This window comes from Aspergillus vadensis (assembly GCF_003184925.1).
Source record: "Aspergillus vadensis CBS 113365 unplaced genomic scaffold BO88scaffold_1, whole genome shotgun sequence".
Lineage (NCBI taxonomy): Eukaryota > Fungi > Ascomycota > Eurotiomycetes > Eurotiales > Aspergillaceae > Aspergillus > Aspergillus vadensis.
In genome coordinates, this window is record NW_020292039.1 from 2,179,129 (window position 1) to 2,201,920 (window position 22,792).

Here is a 22,792-nt window from a genome sequence, read left to right on the forward strand (position 1 = left end):
AATGAATTTTCAGGTCCCTCCCCATAGCCCCCCCTTCTCCCCATTTGCTTCTTTTCTATTTTTGTGTTCACTTTCCTAATATGATCACCATAATCTAAGGGAAACGAAATGCATAGGCTATCTAGTTAGATAGATGAAATAACAATCGGACTGGGCGATACAAAATCTTGCGTCATCTCCAGATTCAACTGCGAGACAAGAACTAAAACTAGCTAGCTACTCACTTACTTACTTGCTTACTTATGTTTTGATTTAATTCGAAAATTATTTTAATATAATTCATACTTGCAGCATTTTAAGTAATTGTAAGAAGAAGAAGAAAAAGGCTAAAATGCGCACAGGGTGTGCGGAAAAGGGGACACCTGAAACTCCGCTGTTGAAGCTGAGGCAAGCAAGTAGGCAGGCGCAGGCAGGCAAACTGTAGGCATGTATGTATGTATGTAACTATGTATGTATATTAATTACGAGGGACACAAGGACTACTACTACTACTATTACTACTGCTGCTGCTTTATACTTTGCTGGTGCAGACGGCAAATGGCTATGTATTTTGTACTAATTTAGTATTATGTTATGTTAAGTAGTAAGTAGTTTCTATCTAAGCAGCAACAAATATCTAATTACTACTAACTAACTAAACTACTAGGAGGCGGACACGGGACGGCCACAAAAAAGAAACGAGCGTTGAGCGCAAAGTCAAAAGACCAAAAGGGCAAAAGCGAAAAGGAGAGAAGATAGATAGTACTCCGTAGTTAGTAGAGAGAACGCAAGTACGTAGGGGAAGGGAGAGAGAGAGAGCGCGCGCGCGCGCGCGCGCGGAATGAATGGGGGTGAACAAAGTGTGGATTATTGCGCAAAAGAAGAAAAGGCAAAATACAAGCAATAGGGAAACATGGAATGGCGTATGGAGTACGACAACTCCAGTCAGGCACAGGTCCTATTTTTTTCTTCTTCTTCTTTACTGTACTCTTCTCCTTCATGGTTAGCCACTATGGAATATGGAGAACCGACTCCATAATACCTTTTCATTTTATTTGACTCTACGTTTCGTTCCGTGCACTCTCCATTTGTGGCAGTTTTGGCGTGCGGGAATTCATCATATCCATAGGGGGGCGGCGTGGGTGTGGAAGAGGTTACGGAGTACGGTGGGCTCACAAGCTTCCAGAGGAAGGCAAGTACTAGGTTGAACCTGGGTGAGGAAAGTAGGCTACGCCCAAAAGGGATTGTGAGTGTAAAGGGGGGCGGGGGGGGGAAAGGGAAAGTGAGAAGAGAGAATGGTGTAGTTTGTGCCGTGTCTATACAAAGTAGCGTGTCGGAAGGGGAGTGACCAGTGACCAAAAGAGAAAGGCGTGGGAGGAGGAGGGTAGACACGAAGATGGTGTGGATCAAAGAGAAAAGAAAATAATGGGAAAGAAAAGAAAAAAGAAAAAAGGGAAACGGGAAAGATTGCAGGAGGGTAGGCAACGCCAAGAGTTAAGCTTAGATGCAGCGACCAAGGTTCGCCTTGAGCCCTTGAGGGTGTTTCAAGGTAGCGGGGAAGTGGCGGCAGATCACAAAGATACGTCAAAGGGTATACCCGTTCCGTGGGGGAGGAAGTCACTGGACGACTAGAGATAAAAAAGCTCCCAGGAATGGAGTGGGCCAAAAACCCCACCTGCTAGCCATGATTGACTGGCTGTCCCTTTTCCTTTTCTTTTGCCTTTTTGGATCTGGCAGGCCTTTTAGTAGGTACCTGGTTAGTACGCTGATGTGGTAATCCAAATGCGCATTCTACTGCGATACCGGTAATGTTACCACAGGTACACCACCAGAACTGAACTACTTCTCCCGAAGAGAGGCGAAGAGGAAGAACAGCAGACGGCACATGGAGGGGGAGTAATAGCCAAACGGCTGCCTTGAACTCATTCTGTCAAAGGAGAAAATAATAATTGTTGGTTTTACGTCGATTTTTTCATCCACCCCCCTTTAAGATTTCTATATCACAGTGGGGAGCCAATAGCGGCAGTCCTGCGACGCCATAATGCAGAAGACATGTTGCGCAAGAAAGCAGCCAAGACCCAAGTCCAGAGAGTCCAAGCACGATGATTGGTAAATAATTCATCTGAGTCTAGTAAAGATGTGGTTAGGAGTTAAGTTGGTACTAGAGTTGATGACTTGGCCGACTGGGAACGCCGTAGCCGGAGGGCCATAGGGCGCGGGCTGGCTGCAGGGCCTAGGAATCCCCGTAATACCGCTAAGCAGGAGAGATCCTGGTTGAGGCGGTATAGCAACGCAACGGGGCGGCTCATGCTGAATGCTGGGAGATTCTTGGTACACACAGGAAGTAAGTACCCTTTTGCAGCTGCACACTATGGAGCGCTACTCCCATGTCTCTGCGCGGAGTTTCTATCGAATATTCTTCCTGTCGAAGGTATTGTTCGGGTTCATTGTGTGCATGCATGGTCGGCGGTGCAGCATTCGGCGCGCAAGGCCCAAATGTATCATGCGATGGGGTGCACCGTGCGTGCGTTACAGGGAAAATCCATCCATCAGAGATCTAACAATGAAAGTTTGATTCTCTTTGGTATTATTTTCGTGGCATGAAAGGTCAACTCGTATTGCAACCTTGTCCGACCAGTTCATGGTTCTTAGCCGATTGACTAGTATAGACCGGGATGGTGAGGTGGTCCGGACTATAGGGCGACTGTCGTCACATACCTTTCGGTGGTCAGATATCTACAGTACGTACAATCGTACATATACTACATGACTAGCAAGCTCAACCCGCACTCTCATGCAAGTAGAGCAAATTAGATCGGACTAATCATCAACATTTGCTGCACAGTTTCAGCCATGATGCTGTAGGTGATGATATCGGGGAAGGGTTGCTGCGGAAAAGGGCAGAGGGTCATGCGGGATGACGACATGGCTTGTTGATTGCAACGCGTTGGACCGGAACTTCATTTGCAATTTGCGTGGTCTGCAGAGTTGGAGCTCTCGCGTGTTAATTAATATGGGGTCGGAGTCTGCCGTCATGAGGTATTTGCCTCTCTTGGTGCGGAGTCGACCACAATCCTCCTTCTCGTAGCCCGAGGGTGTGCGAGAATGATTCCGAGGGACGAGTCGAGTATTATCGAGGTAAAGGTAGTAGACAAGCACCCGTGCTTGCATGAGATTGTGTGGATGCGAGGGATCTTTCTTCCCCCTCCTCTTGTTGGTAACAAGTAATATCCAACACGCCCCGCCTGCCGATGCGGAAGAGAGCACTTCCATCCATCGTGGGCATTCCAATTCTGAATTAGAAGACCACTAATATTCATCTTTAACCCGCGGTGCCAAAATGAACCGGTCAATTCAGGGTCACGCCAACCTGGTTCTTGGTTTGTTTCCGTAAATAAAACAGCCAAGCTGATGATGGTTATGGTGATATGATAATGTAAAAGTGTAATGATGATGATGAATACAATCTCTTGCGGTCGCAGGATGCTGCGAGACCCTGTTATGGTAATTTTCCAAACATGACCTCCAAAACAAAGATATACATCAGAGGGTACTACACCGGATATTTCCTCAGCCACTAGACTTGTGATCAATTTACTTTTGTACTATCTTTTTTTCCCATGCCGCTGTTGGGATCTGAGCAACCTCTCTCCAGGAAGAGCACACTACTACACTACACTACACTACACTACTGTAGATAGTAGAGATAAATTAATTGGAACCATCTCCGATTCAGATCGCGACCACGTTACCGGGATTGTATGGGCTGACCCGCTCCGTCCTCGGTTCTGGCTGGGCTAGTGACATGGTACTGGAAACCAATTTCCATCCATTCCCATGGCTTCCTGCTTCTGGGTCCCCCAGTTGTCGTCTGCTCTGCTTTTGCTTCTCTGGGTTTAAAGCCAATTCAGCAAGACGAGAAACGGGGCAAGAGAGTCCATGCTCGGGTCTTAGCTTGCCCGCACCCCCCCATCGTCTTTTTTTCTCCTCCTGAAAGATGTGACTTGACTTGACACTATTAGGGATGGAAGTGGGAAGTGGGTGGTGGGTGGGCGAGAGGGAAGGAACCGTCTCTCACCGACGTCAGAGCGCGGGAACTGGGTAGGCCGCGCCCTACGCTAGCGGCACAGCTCAAGAAATTTGAAATCCGCTATAGGTCGGAAAAAGGAGGAGGATAGAACACATCACACGCAACATCCACCTCCATCAAGCAGGAGCAGCAGGATGGGGCACACTCTCTCCAGTTGACAACACTCAGGCAAGTACCCATCATTGGTAAGGAGATACACTAGAGGAGAAAGGACTCGGTGGATGCGAGAGCAGCTGAGAAGAGATGATTTGAGTTTATCCTAGTAGACGAAGAGGCTCGAGATACCATGATTCAAGCTGGTAACCCCCAACTCTTTGCTTTGTTGTTGTTGTTGGTTGGGGCCATGAGCGGCTGAACATACACGCACTACTAAGTGAGTAATCGACTACTACGGTAAGAATAATAAAAAGAAAGAAAGAAAAATCCCAAGAATAGCAATTGGTCAGGAAAAGCACTACCGACAATCACGCTTAGTTCAACTGCCCAGGCCGTTCCTTCCAAGAGGCTCATTTTGAATCTTCAACACCACAATACAAAGTGTGCCAAACTACTACGTACTGTACTTACTCCTACGCCCGCCTCCAAACCGCACAGTCTATAGTAACGTCAAGGGTGGATGCCGGGGAGGTGGCGGCCGCGATGGCCATGACTCCGACTGACGGACGCCCACTTTCTGCAACCGTTCGGCTGGGGCGTTTTTTCTCTTTCATTGCTGTCCACAATCCTTCCCTCAAGGCGATGGTCTGTGAGTGTGTGCCACTGGAGCCCGGGAGAGAAGCTGGTGAGGACCACCAAGGATCAATATGATAGGTACAGCTCATCACCTCTCGGGCTTAGCTTAACTTAAAGTTTCTTCCTGGTCCCCTCCAGGAGACAGGGTGGAACACTTCGATTCGACGATAACAGCCTAATAGGCGAGGGTTGCAGGACTGAGCGACAGGGGAAATTTACTAGATTGATGCTGGTGGATGACCACATGCATCGGGCCAAGATCGAGTCACTCGTCGTGCATGCCGACCATCGGAGATGGCTGCGCGAACCGGTTTAGGTCGGATCCCTGGGACTGAGCTGAATGGGGGACTGGAGACAATGGCTCTACTTACTAGGGGAAGGGGGCTGTCGCGTGGTGCAACAACTCTTGGTGACATTTGTAACTGGAGAAAATCATTACTAAGGGACTGGAATTCTCGAATGAGCTCAATGGATGGAGAGTAGTGGGAGAAAAAAGGGACCAATTCCCATTGGTTCCAAGACCAACAACCATCCTCTCGTCATACCGGATTGAGCAGGTGCAAGAACAGGTCCCCATTGCTAGAATGCCCCAATAGGGAGGGGGCGGGTGGCCGAAAAGAAATCAAAAAGAGAAAAAAGAAAAAGCGGCGACGGGAACGTGGGTCGGAAAACCCACACGGTTTTTTTGGCACGAGGCTGGCCATGCGGGCGACAAGAGGAGCCTTTCCTGAAAATCCTCAAAAAGGTTCGAAAATCGCAACCCAGTTACAGTATCCTGGATGTTCGTCACAGATCTTGAGCTCGTGCTTTTCTTCATCTGGTTCGATGAAGAAGCCCTGATCGGCATTGAAGAGGACCGGTAGGTTGCGATATGCCTTGGCTTCCTCTGGTGACATGCGAATATGAGCCAGGGTCCAAGCAGTTGGCCGAAGTTGTTTCTTGAAATCAAGAAACTGGTCCGCATTTGCACCAGCAGCTAGAATGACCTTGGAAGCAAAGTGTTGCTTCCCATCTGCTGTTTCGGCCCCTACAATATCCCGGGGTTCAGTGTCGGATGAAAATAGTAAACGGACAACTTTTCCCTCGGGGTCGCCTCCAATGAAGGTGACTCCAAGCCTTTTGGCTTCGGTGATGGCTGATACGAGTGCTTTCCGAGCATGCACCCACCCAGCGCCTGTTTTTTTCCAATATCCTTTCCAACCTGGCAGGGGACCCGTCAAAATACCCGAGGGAAATGCCTTCCGGAAGTCCTCCGGGTCATTGAGCTCCACTATGTCGCCTCCGCGGTCGCGCCGTCCAATATGCTTGAGACCGCCCGGGGAGAAAGCTGAAGTGATGTTCCCAACATTATGGAAATGTGGCTTGAACACCGGGTCGTGCTGAAAGCCCCTAGTAAGTGCGGCAAAAAAGGTCTTGTTGACGAAGTTGGGGTCATCCTCGGCGGGAGGGTCCGCTTCGCTTCGGTTAGCTACATCCCAGGTACACGGGCATTCCACACTCACTGAAGGAGACTATCTTGTTCACGTCATTGCCCGCCGAAATGGCGGATGGCTGATGATACGCATCTAAGACAGTGACGTTGGTATAACCCCGTCGGGACAGATGAAGGGCAGTGGACGCTCCCCAAGTGCCTGCACCGATGATAAGGATGGGAGCTTGAAGCATGGGTACGTCTATCGGGGAAGCGGAGTTAATGCGAATGAGAATGGAGAGTGATGGATGCTCTGAAGACTGATCGGCGCGCATTGTGTGGCCACGGGGGATTTCGGTTTGCTAATGCAATGATGCAGATGGGAGGGGAAGGCCAAGCTTATCAAGTTGCCATCGACGGCTAATCTCATATTGACCCTGGCCACAAGGCAATGGAAGGTCGAGGCGTAAGCAAATCACATTGGGAGTTGATAGCGACATGGTACAATGGCGTGAGTCAAGCATGAGCGTCGCGATGTTTAGCAGCCGATTAGCGTCCGACTAAGCTCCATCCTCCAACTTTCCTGCTTCGCTTGGACCTGCCGCCCGTCTTGTCTGCCCTCTACTTTTGCCTCCACACTTTGATAATTATCCCGATAGCGATATCGCTACAAACCTGGGGTAACATTGGCTAATATCATCCGAAGCTTATCGAACCCCGGATCGTGATAGTTGCAAACCGTTGCAATGCCTCTAATGCATTCCCCTCCTATAAAGGGAGAGGCAGCCGTCGGTATGAAGACTTTCCAACCAACAGAGCTTCAAGTCTTTCTCCGGTGCTGCCATAACCATGCCGATCTTCAAAGATAGGGACCTTGACGTCCCCGGCACTGAGCTGCTGATTGATGTTCAACACGACCAGAACGTCCCCCATGACAGCTCCGACATCATCCTGTTGCCCCCTCCCACGGCCTGTGAGGGCGATCCTCTCAACTGGTCCGACTTCAAGAAATACTGGCACCTTCTCCTTGTCTCTGCATATGCCTGTATCTTTTCCTTTGCCGAGAACAACACCGGTGATGCTTACTCGACAATCGTGGACATGACTGGGTCCACCATGACCATCATGAACGGTGGCGGAGCACTGAATTATCTCATGCTGGGTCTGGTAAACATTTTCTGGATCCCAGCGGCTATGAAGATTGGTCGTCGCTTTTGTTTCCTCGCAACCTTACTCCTTTGCATTGGATCTTCCATCTGGATGGGCGCTTTTCATACTGCGGGTGAATGGTATGGATGCAACATCGTTAATGGTCTCGGTACATCCGCCTATGAAGCTGTCATCCAGCTTGCAGTGTTCGACCTCTTCTTTGACCATCAGCGCGGTCGCATGCTGGGTTTCTACATCTTTGCCCAGCAGCTAGGCTCTATCATTGGCCTGGTCTCAGGAGGATACATTGCTGACGGACCGGGCTGGCGCTGGGCTCAGTGGGTGGTCTCCATTGGAGAAGGAATTTTGATCATTATCTTCTTCTTCACGTATGAGGAGACGTTGTTTCCCCGGTTCCTCTTCAACCCTTCGCAGAGTTTGCCTACAGCTGAGGCCAAGTTAAAGAACCCAACTGATGCGACCGAAACCGCCTCTCTGGACAAGAAGGATCCCGCCACGGTCGATAATGCGAGTGTGAACGAGGGATCAGCCAGTGACACCATTCCAGCGCCGTCTGAATTTCCCAAGCGGACGTTCAAAGAGAAATTGCGACTTTGGGTATATTACCCGCAGGATAAAACCACATATTGGTCTTACTTCAAACGACCATTTTTCCTGCTGGCTTTCCCTAACATCATTATTGTACTACCCCTTAACCTCAAAAGGCCTTTGTACATCGATGCTAACATATTTTTTAGGCTGGTATCATTTTCGCCTTTGGCTGCACCTCTGGAATTGTTACCAACAAGACCATTTCCGAGATTCTCACCGGGGCACCGTACAACTTCACTGACGGCCAGACCGGCCTTGCGTATCTGTCTGCTCTGGTGGGCAGTATTATCGGCTACCTCACTAGTGTAATGGGTGATAAAATTGTCATTTACCTCGCTCGTCGCAATGACGGTGTCAAGGAGCCTGAGATGCGACTCTGGGCTCTGACGCCTTGTTTCATCTACTCGGCAGTAGGATATGAGCTCTACGGCTGGGGAGCACAGGAGGGTGCCCACTGGATGACAATCACTGTGGGAATTGGAGCGATGATTGCTCAGCAGGTTGCTGCAACCTCAACAGTACGTTAATCGACCCTTTTACACATCAAAACTAACCACTTCTACAGGCAACCGCTTATGCCATGGAATGTTTCCCCGGAGTTGGGGGTGAAATTGTCGTGATCCTCGCCATCTGCAGCTCCATCATCAACTTCATCATCTCCGAGACTACACAACCGTTCTATGAAGCCACCGGGCCCGGCTGGCTCTTTCTCTTCTACGGAATCTGTGTGATCATCTCACTAGCAGCTGGAATGGCCGTCTACGTGTGGGGCAAGAAATGGCGGAGGAAATGTGCCCCGAAATACTACAAGTTCCTCCAGGAGCGAGGAGGAAACATCTAACCTGTCATATATATACCCAGCTAGATACTACAACCCGAAACACGTGAATTAAATTGCCTTGCTTCTATCTGTCACCAAAATAAACCCACACAACTACCTCCAACAATCCCTCCAACCTAACCATCCCTCTCACCAACAACCACCTCCCCATCCTCTCCATCCCAACCACCACCTTCCTAAGCGCAGCCCCCCCCCCCCCCCCCCCCCCCAAACCGGCACATGATCACGTTGCGTAATTAGACATTCTACCAAGGAGACATAGCAGGAACAGCTCCGACGGATTATGCCTGAACACCACCCTGTCCTATAACACAGCTAGGGCTTCCAGATTAGATATTTCTGCTTGTGTGGAGAAGGAAGATGGTGATTGAGCTTGCGGGGATGGAGGGTATGTTTATAAACTATTTGGGGAGAATTGGTCACTGTGATTGTTTGCATGGGGTGTATGTTGTGTTTTGCTAGATAAATAGATGATGTTCTGGACAGTGTATTTATTGGTTGGAGACTTTTTTGCATATAGATGAAGAGATCAATCTGGCCCATTTTTCTGAGGTTTGGGATTGATGAATAGTAGATTATTTCCAGTGTAGTACTGGCTGTTACTGCCTCCATCTTAACTAGCAAGTATCGGATTTCTGGATCTACTGTTAGTAATAGTCGAACAAAGGGGGAAAATATCTGAACCAGCAAGTAGTAATATTACAGCCTATCAACGCATACTATGACCATGACATGACTGATTGGATACAAGAACCGCTGGACGAGATACATGACAATAGAAATATGAGACTTAGAAGCCAGCACAGCATGCATGTACACAGGGAATAGTCACGCTCACGCCAGCAACAACATAAGACAGTCTTAATGTAGTGACAGTGTTAGAATGCACAGTATGGACGCCGATATCAATGTCACAGGTAGCACATAACAGGAGAGAAAATAACAATTAGAAGACACGACATATGAAAGAAAGGTAAATGATAGAATAAACCGAGATAAAGCACCCCCTTCATATCTTCCTTTACATGGCCAGCGCACTAATACCTCAATTCAGAGACGACACCAATTCTTCAGGTAGACTTTCTCTTCTTGTATGTCCGCTTTGGCTTCTCGGCCGGCTCAGGCTCAGCTTCACCCTCATCGTCAGCAACGGGGGCTTGCTTCTTCTTTGTCGCGGGTCTGCCCCTGGTGGGACGAGTAGCAGCGGGCTCCTCAGCGGCAGGAGCAGCAGCAGCAGCTTTGCCACGTTTGCCCTTCGTGGCGGCTGGCTTCTTATTCGTTTCGACAAGAGGAGCATCAGACTCTTCATCCTCGACAGGTGCTTGTTTGGAGGCAGCACTGTTCTTACGGGGCTTCTTAGTCTTGGGCGTTTCTTTAGCTTCATCAGCGTCGGCCTCGGCTCCAGCTTTAGTACGCTTCTTGGTCTGGGGAGTAGCCTTCTTGGTCTTAGGCGTCTCTTTAGTAGCCTCTTCTTCAGCGTCAGACTCGGCTTCCTTCTTAGGCTCAGCACGAGCACGCTTCTTGGTCTGGGGAGTGGCCTTCTTAGTCTTGGGCTTCTCTTTGGTGTCCTCTGCCTCGGCTTCAGAGCCGGATTCCTCCTTGGGTTCAGCGCGAGCGCGCTTCTTACTCTGAGGAGTGGCCTTCTTGGGAGTGGATTCTTCCGCGGTTTCGTCCTGGGCAGATTAGCATCGATGAAGCTGTATTCTTTGGAACAGAAGGACATACATTATCCTTCTTAGTCACACGCTTCCGGAATCCCGTCTTTCCAGGCCGATTGAGTTCGACATCCTGGGACACAAGTCAGACCTTCACAGATCGAAAAGATGATATTAAGTGCAAACATGATGAAATATAACAAATGCAGTCAATGAACTTACCCCCTTCCAGTCCTCATCGTCGACATGGCCCTGCTCTATCGCCCTGCGAACCTTCTCCTGCAGATCCTCAGGGAGCTCGTCGTAGCCATCCAAGGCTGACCAGTCTCTCTCGCCCTCTTCACCAACCGTTTCGACCATGTTAGCAATGATCTTGGGGGTGACGCAGCCCCTGTTAAAAGCATTAGCGAGGCGTTTCTTTCTTTCGCAGTTAAGATTTACGAGACTTACCAGTGACGCCAGAAGTAGCTCTGAAAGCGTTCGGTATCAACCCAAGAGCCATGGCGCAACTCGCCCTTTAGGATTTTGATACCCTGGTCTTTACATTCTTTGTTTTTGCAACCAGCGCGGCCGGTTGAGGCTTGCTCTGTGTAGATGGTTAGATTTTGAGCGAGATGTAAACTCAGTCAAAAATGCTATTCAAAACCAAATAACATGCCTGAACCAAGCAACACAAAAATCGTTCATGACTTGGCTGATAGTGACAGTTGGCAGTTACGTTGGACAACAAACGCACCCCCATCCCATCCCAGTAAAGCAAGTTGACAACAAATCCATGAGGAAAAGTAAACAGTAAAGCCAACTTTCAATATTGAGGCAGCGAAAAACTCATCTTTGATAGATGCAAGGAGAGTAGTGAACGAAAATAATAACTTACCGAGACGATAGGCACCCATATTCAAAAGCACCACGGGGAGCAGAGAAGGCTGGTGATACTGCGTGCGGGAAAGTTAAGTTTGCGTGCTGAGAGGGAACCAAGATTTATGGGTGCGATCGCGCCCGGGGTTGAAGGGTGTAGTGTTTATAACTTTGTGATACCACCGACCCAACAGAGAAGAGACAACACAGAAAAGATGGAAATGGCGAAAGGGAAAGATGGAAAATGAGATGGGGATAAATAGAGAAAAGCGAGGGGAGAAGGAAGAAGGAGGGAGGACAGAGAAGAGCGCAAGAAGAGCGAAGGTCTGGCGCTGCTGCCAACGGAACACGCCAAAGACCAATGCCGCAGTGCTGCTTTTGCTTTCTCCTGCCATGATCATTTCTGCTTGTCTCCTACGAATTTTATTGTCGGATCCTTGCTTGCTGCTAATCAATAATTCATCAAAAAAATATAATACTCATCAATCAACAATCTTTTTGTATTTTTAGGCTAATGCCGTGATGGTCGTTTAAGCGCCTGATTTGTGGATAAATACTAGCTATAGTTCAGTCCTACTAGCAGAGTTCCAGTCAAGGATACCGTTATACTGAACCTCAACTCTTTCTAAGTTTATCAAGTGGTGCATAATTGTAGCATAGATCTTAGTGATTTCGACCCAACTATTAGAATGCTTTCTTACCACTCACCCCCCAAAGATTCCGTCAAAGTGAGCTAATGCAACATAGACTTGATCGATAATAAAGACGAATGAGTCTCATGAACCATCAACAACATAAAAGAAGCATTGTAGCTGTCTACAGCATAAATATCCAACGTTAAGGCTTTTGTTTGGCAGTCGCATCTACTTCCAAAGCCTCAAGTTCTGTAACATACTTTCGCAGCATGACCACAGCCCCCAGGCTAAGACGCGAGACAAACGCCGAGGCACTGCGCTCCTCTCCACTGCCTGTATGCTCGTAATGCTTCATCATCGCCAACGCCGTATCGATAGCGCGACGGAGCAGGAGTGGCCTGCTGTAGTCTTCCGATTTCAAGCGACTAGGCAAATAGTTCCAAGCCACAATGTCCTCCATGCCACTTACTTGATGATCTAGGGCATACTTGATATATCTGCGTGTAGTCAAGAACGTCTTTTCCGTATACTTGTCTGAGTCGACTCGCCTACCGCCCTCCGCAGCAAAAACTTCATACCCGGCCTCATCTGTACACGATTAGTCCAATATTGGAGTTGTACACATAGCCCAAGATATCGACTTACTGTAGAAGGGGCTTTGCACCAGGACTAATCCCATAATCGAGACCAGAACCTGTAGAACAGTGGACTTGGTTGCTGACCACATTTCCTCCGGGTTCTGAGTGGGCCATGTTCCTAGAATGCTCAGGCAGATTTTACCATCTTCGTAGAGATTGGGATTGATCCTTCCTTGGCCGCTATTCCACGAGTGAAAGAATGCCTCAGGTGGCTTTCTAGGAAAGTCCCCTGGGAAATGGAAGTCTATCACGATCGGTGCATATTCGTATGGGGTCCCCTCCGGCCCAATGAACAAAACCCTGAGCAGGTCCATCCTTGACTCCCATGCTCGCACAAAAATCCCGGGGGGAAGCGATTCGCCGAGTATGTCATATTCTTTCTGGATTCGCTTGGTGTGTAGGTCGAGCCCCCCGCCTCGTTTCTTGAGATGAAATGATGATCCGAGGGAGGGGCGCCTTCCAATACGGTGAACCCTGGAGGCAATGTCATTTCCTCACTCTGTTCAACTATTCCATCCGAAGCATCTCTTATATCAAAGCTGGAGTCATTCTTCGTCTTCATGTCTGCATCTTCGGAGTAGCCGTCATCTGCAGAACCATAATTGACGTATCGATATACAGCGCATTTAATCTTCGACATATCTTCAACATCACTACCTGAGATGGCTTCCTCCTCTTCCTCCTCATCATTACCTGAAATCCAATCTTCATCATCATCATCATCAAGTAAAATACCTTCTTCACCATTAGCATATCGGCGTAGGGCTTCCTGGAGCGTCGTCTCCGACATATCCTCATCATCATCACTTGAGATCCCTCCTTCAACATCAAAAAGTAAAGGCCCCTCCTCATCACCATCTCCTGAACCCCCTTCTTTATATGCATGAGCTGAGTTCATTGACATCGTCGATAGATCACCTAGATCTGGAGCCCCAAGTGGAGTAATGAAGCCTCCATCCATGATCATCATAATCCTTTCAAACGGAATGCGGACGTCGCGACAAGTACCAGCCAGCCGAACAGTAATCTCACCATTGGCATCAATCGCAATGATCTGACCGACGAAGTCTGCAGTGGATCTTTCACTGAGCTTACGCTGATAGTGGTGACTATGTCTCGGAGGCAGAGGAGAGGTGTCAACTGTAGTCGTACTTTTGAACCATTCCCAATGAACCATGGCGAGACTCATATCCTTGAGATATGAGTGCATTTGCGAAAGTGACAATGACGATGTATAACTAAATGTGCAAGGCCCAGCGACGTTGTATGCACTCAGTGATCCTTCTGTCAAGACCGAGGTATGGATGGTGTCTGGGGCGAGAAGTACAATATTACCATGTGATCTTTCCAGACAAGGAAACACATCAAGCTCGTACAGAGATACTTGGCTGATTGTATCACCCAGCTCTCCCAGCTTAGAGTAGAGAGAAGCTAGGATCTGCCCGCCATGCAAGAGTATAAGATAAGGATCCTTATACCACCGGACGGTAACTATTCGCTCTCGAATGTTAACAGCTTGGACAACACCTACTGTTCTTGCTCGGATTTTTGATTCCCTGTGTCTTCTATGACTAGGCAGTTCCCGGATATATGCAGGTGTGGATTCCAAGCCGGGCCAATTCATGGTCTCAATCCCATCCTTCAGGACGACGATGCTCCCGGGCCATATATTTTCATCAAGTCCGGGGTCCCAACGAAGACATTTTATATCTTCGGTGGTGACACTCCCGTCCAACCATCTGACAGTCAGTGCTGTCTTTCTTGACGTAATATGAAACATGTTCATATCATATCCAAAAGTCTCTTCAGGAGGAATATGTTGGTAAGAGTATTTTTGGAAGGCACTTTTCGGATCTCGAAAACGTATCATATCACTGATTTGAAGTGAGGTGGCCGATTTAACTGTTCCCCCAGTCGAAAGATTTTCGAAGTCACATATCACAGCATCGCGTTCCAAGACAGATGCTCTTAGAGTCTCTATTCCATTCGGGATCTCACATGTTCCGAGACCGAACACGTTCGTACAAAGCCATTCAACCTTATACTCCGTAGCTGGCGTGGACAGGACATGGCCGTGGGCAAAGGAATGGGGATCTTCCTTCGGAACTATACCCCCGTTTATCCCGCGCATATTCTTGTATTTCGTGCACACATACTGACCAGGAATCACGTAGTCCTGCTCCATGTATCGCAAGTTAGTGTCCACAACCCTACATGGCTGGCCCTTGGGCATCCAGATGAGCTCATTGTCATCGAAAGGGCAAGGGACTTCAAGAGCTTTGGGATCAACAAGCGAGACAGGCAAGTTGGAAACGCGCAGAATAGCATCCCGGTCAACCTGCCGAATGATTCCCAGCTTCTGACGGTAAATGATCAAGTCATCGTTCATGAACGGCTCATGATGCATGAGCTCAGATAAAGGCACATCATGTATTGGCAAAGGACGCGAAGAATCGGCCCCGGGTCTTCTGCGGCTGCAAGGAATGAGCCATTCGTTGAACTCGACGGAGCCATATTCGCCCAACGACTCGTCATATTTACGATACGCGATCGGCTCGAGTGTGCATGTAGCGGATGCTCCGATGACCGTGCCACACATTGTGTCGTCCGCATTTCTTTTGACATAGCTACCGAAGTTGATGTACCGATCGAGGAGTTCGAGATCATCCTCGTGGATGAGAGAACACCCTTGCGAAACCCATTTGAACTGAACAATGACATATCCTTTGCGTGGCTATTACAGAAGATGAGTTTAGTGGACAGTATCTCAGGCTAATGGTACCTGATGACCTACCACACCGGTTTGTAAGTACTCAGTCAGGACGTCTTGTGGCACTGATGTATATGAGACCATTAAATCATCTTCCGGTGGTCCCAACGGATACACCTTGGGCATGCCGTGTCAGTCTATTCGAGCTATTGTTCCATTGATGTTATCGGCCGTAGAAGACACGTACATCTAGATATGTTCTCTAAGCTTGTCAATTAGCAAATTAAAACTCCCATGCTTCAATATTATCAACGGGAGTCATACTACAACAATACCTGTTAATGATGGATTCGACTTCAAACAACAGACATCGTTGAGATCAAACTATGAATTATTAGGGCGTCCGGGCTGGTAATGGAGTCTTCGTAGCCCACTCATTGCTGACCTTGGAAGTACGTGAAGTCCCCGGATTCGGGGCGTTGGGGACGCCACTCGTATTCATGCTGGCGGGGTAGAAGGTAGGAAGTAAGATATGATGGAGATGTACGCAGCTCCAAGCGAGTTTTGAAGGCACATACTCATACAAGTAATTAGACGATGGATATTAACTAGAGCACGCAATACGAGCCGAAGAAAAGAGAGGGATGTCTGAGGGGAAGGTGGGAGATCCCGGAGGATGATAACAATACTGGGAAGAAGCACAGCCAGGGTCTGTCATGTGCCACGGCCTGATGCAGAGGCCGATAGAATTATAAGTACTTCAACTTGATAGGATATAGATAGTTCGAGAGACTAATAACCACTTTTATATGATCTTCAAAAAAACCTCGGAGCAATATATTCTCCTTATGACCAAGATGGGCGACCCGACAGGCTACTCCTCACATGTCCAAGTTAGTGTATACATCTAAGTTCCCGACTGGGAAAGTAATCGGCGTTCATGCTGATGGAACCAGCCCGCGATCCAATCCCGGCCAATCGATCGATAAGAGTAACCCCAACGGCGCGTCTCACCGCCCAGGCTTCACCCCGGCAATTGCTATTCTCGAGCTAGACTACTACTGGCTCCTCATACAAAACTACAAACACTCTCACATCAGCCTCCTCTCTAGACCAAGAGGCCCACCAATCTCTCCTATACAAGCGCAGCCAATCTACCCTCCCACTCCATTATCTATACAAACAACCGCATCCAAAATGTCCGAACCAGGTCCCGAATCAATCCCTACCAGCGCAGACCCGCGCAGCAAACGTCCCACCAAACGCCGCGCCGTAACAGCACTCGACGAACACGCCACGCAAATCGAGTCTCTATTCCGCGACCCCACAAAAGAAATAAAGCTTCCCGACCCCTCCAAGCAACGAACCTCGACATCGCTACCACCGCCGCCAGAGATTGTCGCCAACGTCCAGGGTTCCTCTGCTGGTGCGGGGTCGGGCGAGTTCCATGTCTACAAAGCGAGTCGGCGGAGGGAGTACGAGCGGCAGCGGCTGATGCAGAGCGAGGTCGACAAGGAGAAGGAGGATAAGGAGTGGGAGCAGAAGCGGGAGGAAGCGCGGAGGAAGGATGAAGAGAAGACGGAGAAGAATCGGAAGAAGAGGGAGAAGAGGAATGCGAAGAAGGGGAAGAAGGGTGGCAGTGGGGGTGGTGCGTCGAATGGAGGGGATAAGATGGCTGTTGATGAGACGGGAAAGAAGGTCGGGGGTGGTGCTGATGGGGATAAAAAGGACGGAACTGAGAGTGGGGATGGGAATGGTCATGAGGAGGTTGCTGAGGTGCCCGGAGTGATCATTCATGATGACTGAATGGAGAAGGGGTTGTAGTATATACGGGCTACGAAGGAACCGGGGCCTACGGAGGCTAGAGATTGTACGATATGAAGATACCCATTGTAATTTTTGGTCTAGGATATTCATACAAGAAGTCCAAATGGTAATCGTGCAGCATTATGTACGCAGTTTTATTTCGGTTCGTCTTAATTGATTTAATCATCTCCACCACCGACACCGAGACCGGCACCGGCCTGCTGAGCAGACTTGCCACTGCAGATATCGTCGACACGGAGGAGCAAGCATGCGGACTAGAGAGACAGTCAGTTTGAGTGGGAATAGAGCAGGATGTGCTTGTGCTTACCTCGACAGCGGTCTTGATGCTCTGAAGCTTAACCGCCTCGGGCTCCCAGACGCCATACTCCTTCATGTCCACCAAGGCACCGGAGTCACCGTCCAGACCCCATGTGGTCTGGCCCTCAACGTGCTTGGCCCTCATGCGGGTGAGGACACGGATAGGGCTGGCACCGGCGTTCTGTGCCAATGTTCTGGGGATAACCTCCATAGCATCGGCAACAGCCTTGTAGGGCCATTGCTGGACACCCTCAATGGACTTGGCCAACTGGCTCAATCTGACAGACACAGCCATTTCAATGGCACCACCACCGGGGGAAAGACGGGGGTGGAAGATGACGTTCCGGGCAACGGCCATGGCGTCCTGGAGGTTCCGCTCGATCTCGTTGATGATGTCCTTGGAGGGGCCGCGGAGAAGGATAGTGCAAGCCTTGGGGTTCTGGCACTTTCTGAGGAAGGTGAAGTACTCGTCGCCAATCTTCTCGATCTCGAAAAGTCCGCACTGAGTTCCAATGTCGGACTCCTGGAGGTCGTCGACACGGTTCACGATGGTCGCACCCGTGGCTCTGGCGATACGGTTGTTATCGGTCTTTCTCACACGGCGGAGGGCAGTGATGTTGGCCTTCACCAGGTAGTGCTGGGCAAGGTCTGGAAAGTGTCAGCAAATCGAATGCCTGCAAATAGAAGTTCAATCCATACCTGAAACACCCTTCTCCGTAATGACAACGTCAGGCTTGAGGGCGATGATAGCATCGCACATGGCCTTAACCTGTTCCTCCTCAATCTGCAGGATACGGTTCCAGTCGTCCTCCTTGGTGATCTCAATGTTCGTCTGCGATTCACCCTTCTTGTATTCCAACGGGCAGTCGAGCAGCAGAACACGGGGGTTCTCTATCCTCCTCCGCATCTTGGGGTGGGTGATGTCCTTGTTGACCATGACACCGTCGATAACCTCACTGTCCTCAATCTGACCACCGGGAATCTTCTCGACACGAGCGTACCGCTTGATGTCGACCTCCCGCTTTCCACCACCAGCATCGAAAGACACGGTCCGGACAGCCTTCAGGGCGAGGCTGCACATGAGCTCCGACCACCGGGAAACGAACTTCGTGCCGATGGACGACTGAATGAGGGTGTACATAGCCTTGTCGTCATCAATATCCACAGGTATCGAAACTTCCTCCACAATGGCAAGGGCGTCGGCCAGAGCACGCTTGAAAGCCGAGATGATGACAACGGGGTGAATGTTACGTTCGAGCTGGGGGAGGGCCTGAGCGAGCATCTCACCAGCTAGTACAAGTTAGCGAGTCATCCGGTGGGAGAATATGATGTCCATCGTGCGATAGGCACAAATCATCCAGCACATACCCAGAATAATAACAGTTGTTGTTCCATCACCAACTTCCTCGTCCTGGGTCCGACTCAACTCGATCATGCTCTTCGCAGCGGGGTGCGACACCTCGATTTCTCTGAGGATAGCGTGTCCATCGTTCGTCAAAACAATACCGCCCATGGGGTCAAGAAGCATCTTCAGCATAGCCTTAGGTCCCAGACATGACCGAATAATATCCGCGACACTGTAATGCCAGGCCCCGTGTCAGAAGTGCCGGAAGCGGGGAAGAGTGGGAGGGGATCAATCACGTACGTCTTCGCAGCAGCGATATTAGACAGCTGGGCTTTACGACCAACCTGTCTCTCACCAGCATTGGTGTCTAAAGAACCATGTTAGCAATCAGAAGCCAAGTCCCGGGCGGTCCCCCTCGATTGGGACATACTCATCACCACCACCGGTGCTTGCATGATGGCGGTGGTTTGTTGACTTGCGTCGGAGAAGGAAGAGAGAAATTCAAACGGTCCCTAGGAAATGATGGAGTAAACTCCGGAGCCGATCGACAAGCGGTCAAAGATAGGGGCCTTTTTGCTCGTGGAGGGGAACTGGAGATGTTTTGTTGCCCGCCGTCCCCATCAAATTTCCAGCGCACCTTTCGAAGTGGGATTGCGGACAAGAAGAGCTCACCGCCACCATTCTGCTTTGGGTCTAGTGCTATCCTTTTCCCCCTGATCTATCTACGGAGAGCATCATCGCATGCCATGGAATCGAATAGTTCGCGCCCTTTCTTCCTTTGGGTCTTATAGAGTAATCCATATCATTCAAAAAATAAAAAGCTCATCTTGCACAGTTGCTTCATAACGCCCGCTATCCAGGTATTCCCTTTGCCCCGTATCGCCAAACTCCTAAGAAAACAAACCCAAACTTTTCCCCAAATGTTCAAGTGATTCAACGACACAAACCCGACGTTGGGGAATCAGATCACTTCTTCAGGAGCTTGCTTAGCTTCTGAACACTCTTGCGTACCCGAAAACGCACATGAGCCCGCATATGCGTAATAAGAGACAAATATCTCTTCCGAGGCTTCGAAGAGACCTTTCCGACCTCCTGCTTCTGGTCTCTGCTACCATGTGAACCAGAGTCGGATAGGCGGAATCCAAACTCATTGACCCCCAGTCCATGCAGACTGCATACACGTGTGCTGCCTGTCGAATAAGCGTTAAAACTATTTTCACCCGAAGTCGCATGATCAAAGTGCCAGGTTCTCCGATCATAGTGCTGTCTGTTGCCAGTCAACTGTCGTGGAACCAGAGGCCAGGTAGTGTCGTCTGGTTCGCCGTCAAGCTGCACCGACTGGCGCCATTCGTGGACTTCATTCATCTCTTGGTCTGCTGAGAGTCGCGCCATCATGTTCTTGAACCAGGTTTGCGCGTAGGGATTAGGGTGTACAGGTCTGGGGTCAAGCCCGGAATCCGGACCCCGGTCGTGCAGTAGTTTGCGTATTCGTTCCAGCTGTATTTGACGCATGTTGTGTTGGAGGTGCAGTGGTAGTTGTGCTAGGGCGACTTCGTCGAGTTCGTAGAGTACTTCCTCTTCGTCGTCCATGGAGCGTCTGCGCTCTTGTGGTTCCCATACGTGATTGCTCGTCCAGGTGTCTGAACTGCTTCGCCAGAAATAACTGGCATCTTGTGGGCTTTGCTGCATTATGGTAGCCATGATGGTTTTAGTTGTTTGCTGACGTGGTGAGAGCACGCGCTGGAGATGGGGTTTTGGTCGGGGAAATGAGAGGCTGAGCAGTTGGTGAGATGGGGCCAAAAATATATGTACGTGATGGATGAATTCAGTGAGGTAGACAGAGGCGACCGAGCTGATGAAACCTTCAGTCATTCAGCGAAATTGAGACGAATATGGCTCCTATGGACGTCGATTCAGTTTTCGGGAAGCGGATCATTCCCATGTCACCTTTACTGCTAAACGGGTCATTGCTTCCAGTAGCTTTTTAAAGAACAGCTGCAATTGGTCATCTGGTCTGGGGGTACGATCATATTTGTTTGCCAGGACTAGTAATAGAATAAGGGAAACGCCGTATGCACCTTGAACGCGTTGTTGGTGCAGGGTCATTCACTGGCACGCTCCGTAAATAGGCCCGTGCCATCACATGGGTCAGAGCCTCTTTTTGAAGCCTTGCACTCGATAGGAGCATTGAATATTTCGGAGGGTTGATCTAAAGACTCATCACATGTATAAAAAAAGACGGTGAGGGGAATAAAGATTTGTATGGATTATAGAGTTGTGAGCGTCTATCCGGGTGCACGCACAATGATCAACATGCAGCTATCGTACAGCAATATTAAAGTAAGTATAATAAGTACCCCAAACTTTCCCAGGCGCACATGACCATTAGAATTCCCGACTTTCGCCGATGTCACAAACGTCAAATGCCCCGACCTCTGGATAGCCATACTTGGTGAGCGCCTCCTTCAATTTCTTTGGTGGCTCAAGGACATCTTCATCTGTCAAGACCCAAGTTCCCCAATGAATAGCCATGGCTCTCTTGCATTTGGTATCCCGGAAAATTTGCACTGCATCATCAGGGTCCGCATGCATAGGGCTCATGAACCATCTGGGTGAGTAGGCGCCAATCGGGATCAATCCGAGGTCAAAAGGCCCCCGGAATTGACCAATTTGTTTAAATGCGGGACATGAGGGGAAATCGTACTCCGGAGCATGATCATCGGTACCGGCAGGAAGCATTGGCACATTCCGATATCCTGTGTCTCTATATGACAATCTTGGTTAGATTTTTAAGGCATATACTCAGCAGTTATACATACCCTGCAAACCACAGCTTCCGACCTCCGGCTTCGATGCCCCACGACGCCCACAGGGTCTTTGATCGATCAAACACACCCCGATTGCTTGTATGCTGCGAAGGCAAGCAGCTGATGCGAGCTGTGATGTTAGACTGGGTTGAACTCTGGCCCTCACCGGCACCGGCCTCGGTGACTGATCCATGCGAGGGTGAAAGAACAATGTCTCGCTCGTCCCACCAATCGAGCTCAGTCATTTTGTCTATCCCGATGCTGCTGAACCATGCTTTATTGCCAAGGGGTGCAAAGAAGTGACAGTTGGGATGGCGTCGCGAGATTTCCATGACAGTTGGATGAGAGAGATGATCGTAATGGTTGTGGGAGATTACAACCGCATCGATAATCGGGATGTCCTCGATGCGGCATGGCATCTCTGTAAAGCGCTTTGGGCCCATGAAGGAGAACGGAGAGCAACGGTCCTCGAATACCGGGTCGAACAGAACTCGTAAGCCATTGGGAAATTCGACGTAGTAACAGGCATGGCCAAGCCATGTCGCCCGCAGACCAGCTGTTTCCCGATCAGGCAGAAACTTGGGCTTCTGAACAGGCACTGTAGGGGGCGTGACGTCCGGAAACTTGATTTTCCCCGTTATGATGCCCCTTCAATGCAGATGTCAGGATTGTATACTAAACATCTAGGAGAGGACTTGCAACTTACCCCCACATGCGAAGAGCATTACCAACTGTCGGAGATTGCCATGAGCTGCAGAAATGCATTAGTAACAAGACACTATCATTTTTGGCGATAGCTACAAATGACATACTCCCAGGGGTTTTGAAAGCCATTTTTGAGATGGTGAGCTTTCTCCTTGACATCCTCAGGTCCCTCAGAGGCCGGGGAGAGAACAACGGCTAGGGAGTAGAGGGCTGCCGACGTTGAAGCTGCGGAAGTAGCTTTGCTCATGTTGCGTCTCTGTGGGGATGATAATCTAGGTGCAGAAGTGCTGCCCTGTCGGAAACAAGAGACGCCTCGCAGGAATGCTCGCATTGTCTTCAAGAATCGAGGGGCGGGGAAGGTTTTATACGAAGCTTGGTGGCGGCTGCCTTGTCAATGAAGATAAATGGGTACTTCCGCCCATAGATCTCAAAGAATATGATAACTTAACATGCTTTAGCCCATGTCAGACTTTGTTTCAACGCAGTCACCCTTTTGGTCAA

At 49.4% G+C, this 22,792-nt stretch overlaps 8 protein-coding genes across 8 annotated transcripts; 2 read left to right on the forward strand and 6 right to left on the reverse strand.

Annotated features, from left to right (window-relative positions):
• Positions 1–5,538: 5,538 nt before the first annotated feature.
• Positions 5,539–6,547, reverse strand: BO88DRAFT_410108 (FAD-dependent oxidoreductase; the record flags this gene model as incomplete). The annotated part of the gene is made up of 2 exons (XM_025707991.1): positions 5,539–6,269; positions 6,304–6,547. The coding sequence occupies 2 exons, from the start codon at positions 6,545–6,547 to the stop codon at positions 5,539–5,541; spliced, it is 975 nt and encodes a 324-aa protein (XP_025568568.1).
• Positions 6,548–6,804: 257 nt separating this feature from the next.
• Positions 6,805–8,846, forward strand: BO88DRAFT_22390 (MFS transporter). The gene is made up of 3 exons (XM_025702032.1): positions 6,805–8,063; positions 8,120–8,491; positions 8,539–8,846. The coding sequence occupies exons 1-3, from the start codon at positions 7,062–7,064 to the stop codon at positions 8,812–8,814; spliced, it is 1,650 nt and encodes a 549-aa protein (XP_025568569.1). The 5' UTR covers positions 6,805–7,061; the 3' UTR covers positions 8,815–8,846.
• Positions 8,847–9,524: 678 nt separating this feature from the next.
• Positions 9,525–11,607, reverse strand: BO88DRAFT_400450 (uncharacterized protein). The gene is made up of 5 exons (XM_025705576.1): positions 11,347–11,607; positions 10,920–11,055; positions 10,692–10,860; positions 10,540–10,602; positions 9,525–10,487 (listed from the first exon to the last, which is right to left on the reverse strand). Exons 1-5 carry the CDS (start codon positions 11,363–11,365, stop codon positions 9,885–9,887), a joined length of 990 nt encoding a protein of 329 aa, XP_025568570.1. The 5' UTR covers positions 11,366–11,607; the 3' UTR covers positions 9,525–9,884.
• A 557-nt stretch (positions 11,608–12,164) lies between these two features.
• On the reverse strand, positions 12,165–15,957 carry BO88DRAFT_440152 (ubiquitin-conjugating enzyme E2; the record flags this gene model as incomplete). Its single annotated transcript, XM_025709763.1, has 10 exons — positions 15,756–15,957; positions 15,635–15,694; positions 15,558–15,572; positions 15,395–15,487; positions 15,299–15,334; positions 15,188–15,268; positions 13,456–15,154; positions 13,067–13,293; positions 12,608–12,989; positions 12,165–12,550 (listed from the first exon to the last, which is right to left on the reverse strand). Exons 1-10 carry the CDS (start codon positions 15,810–15,812, stop codon positions 12,165–12,167), a joined length of 3,036 nt encoding a protein of 1,011 aa, XP_025568571.1. The 5' UTR covers positions 15,813–15,957.
• Positions 15,958–16,394: 437 nt separating this feature from the next.
• On the forward strand, positions 16,395–17,254 carry BO88DRAFT_400453 (PRKRIP1 family protein). Its single transcript, XM_025705577.1, has one exon. The coding sequence runs from the start codon at positions 16,508–16,510 to the stop codon at positions 17,114–17,116; it is 609 nt and encodes a 202-aa protein (XP_025568572.1). The 5' UTR covers positions 16,395–16,507; the 3' UTR covers positions 17,117–17,254.
• A 41-nt stretch (positions 17,255–17,295) lies between these two features.
• Positions 17,296–19,234, reverse strand: BO88DRAFT_448579 (chaperonin-containing T-complex subunit CCT3; the record flags this gene model as incomplete). The annotated part of the gene is made up of 6 exons (XM_025710439.1): positions 17,296–17,391; positions 17,445–18,082; positions 18,134–18,724; positions 18,803–19,011; positions 19,080–19,146; positions 19,210–19,234. 6 exons carry the CDS (start codon positions 19,232–19,234, stop codon positions 17,296–17,298), a joined length of 1,626 nt encoding a protein of 541 aa, XP_025568573.1.
• Positions 19,235–19,745: 511 nt separating this feature from the next.
• On the reverse strand, positions 19,746–20,480 carry BO88DRAFT_421130 (uncharacterized protein; the record flags this gene model as incomplete). Its single annotated transcript, XM_025708486.1, has 1 exon — positions 19,746–20,480. One exon carries the CDS (start codon positions 20,478–20,480, stop codon positions 19,746–19,748), a length of 735 nt encoding a protein of 244 aa, XP_025568574.1.
• Positions 20,481–21,164: 684 nt separating this feature from the next.
• BO88DRAFT_327828 (putative Zn-dependent hydrolase/oxidoreductase family protein) lies at positions 21,165–22,622 on the reverse strand (the record flags this gene model as incomplete). Its single annotated transcript, XM_025702526.1, has 4 exons — positions 21,165–21,543; positions 21,599–22,234; positions 22,293–22,337; positions 22,399–22,622. 4 exons carry the CDS (start codon positions 22,620–22,622, stop codon positions 21,165–21,167), a joined length of 1,284 nt encoding a protein of 427 aa, XP_025568575.1.
• Between the last annotated feature and the right edge of the window lie 170 nt (positions 22,623–22,792).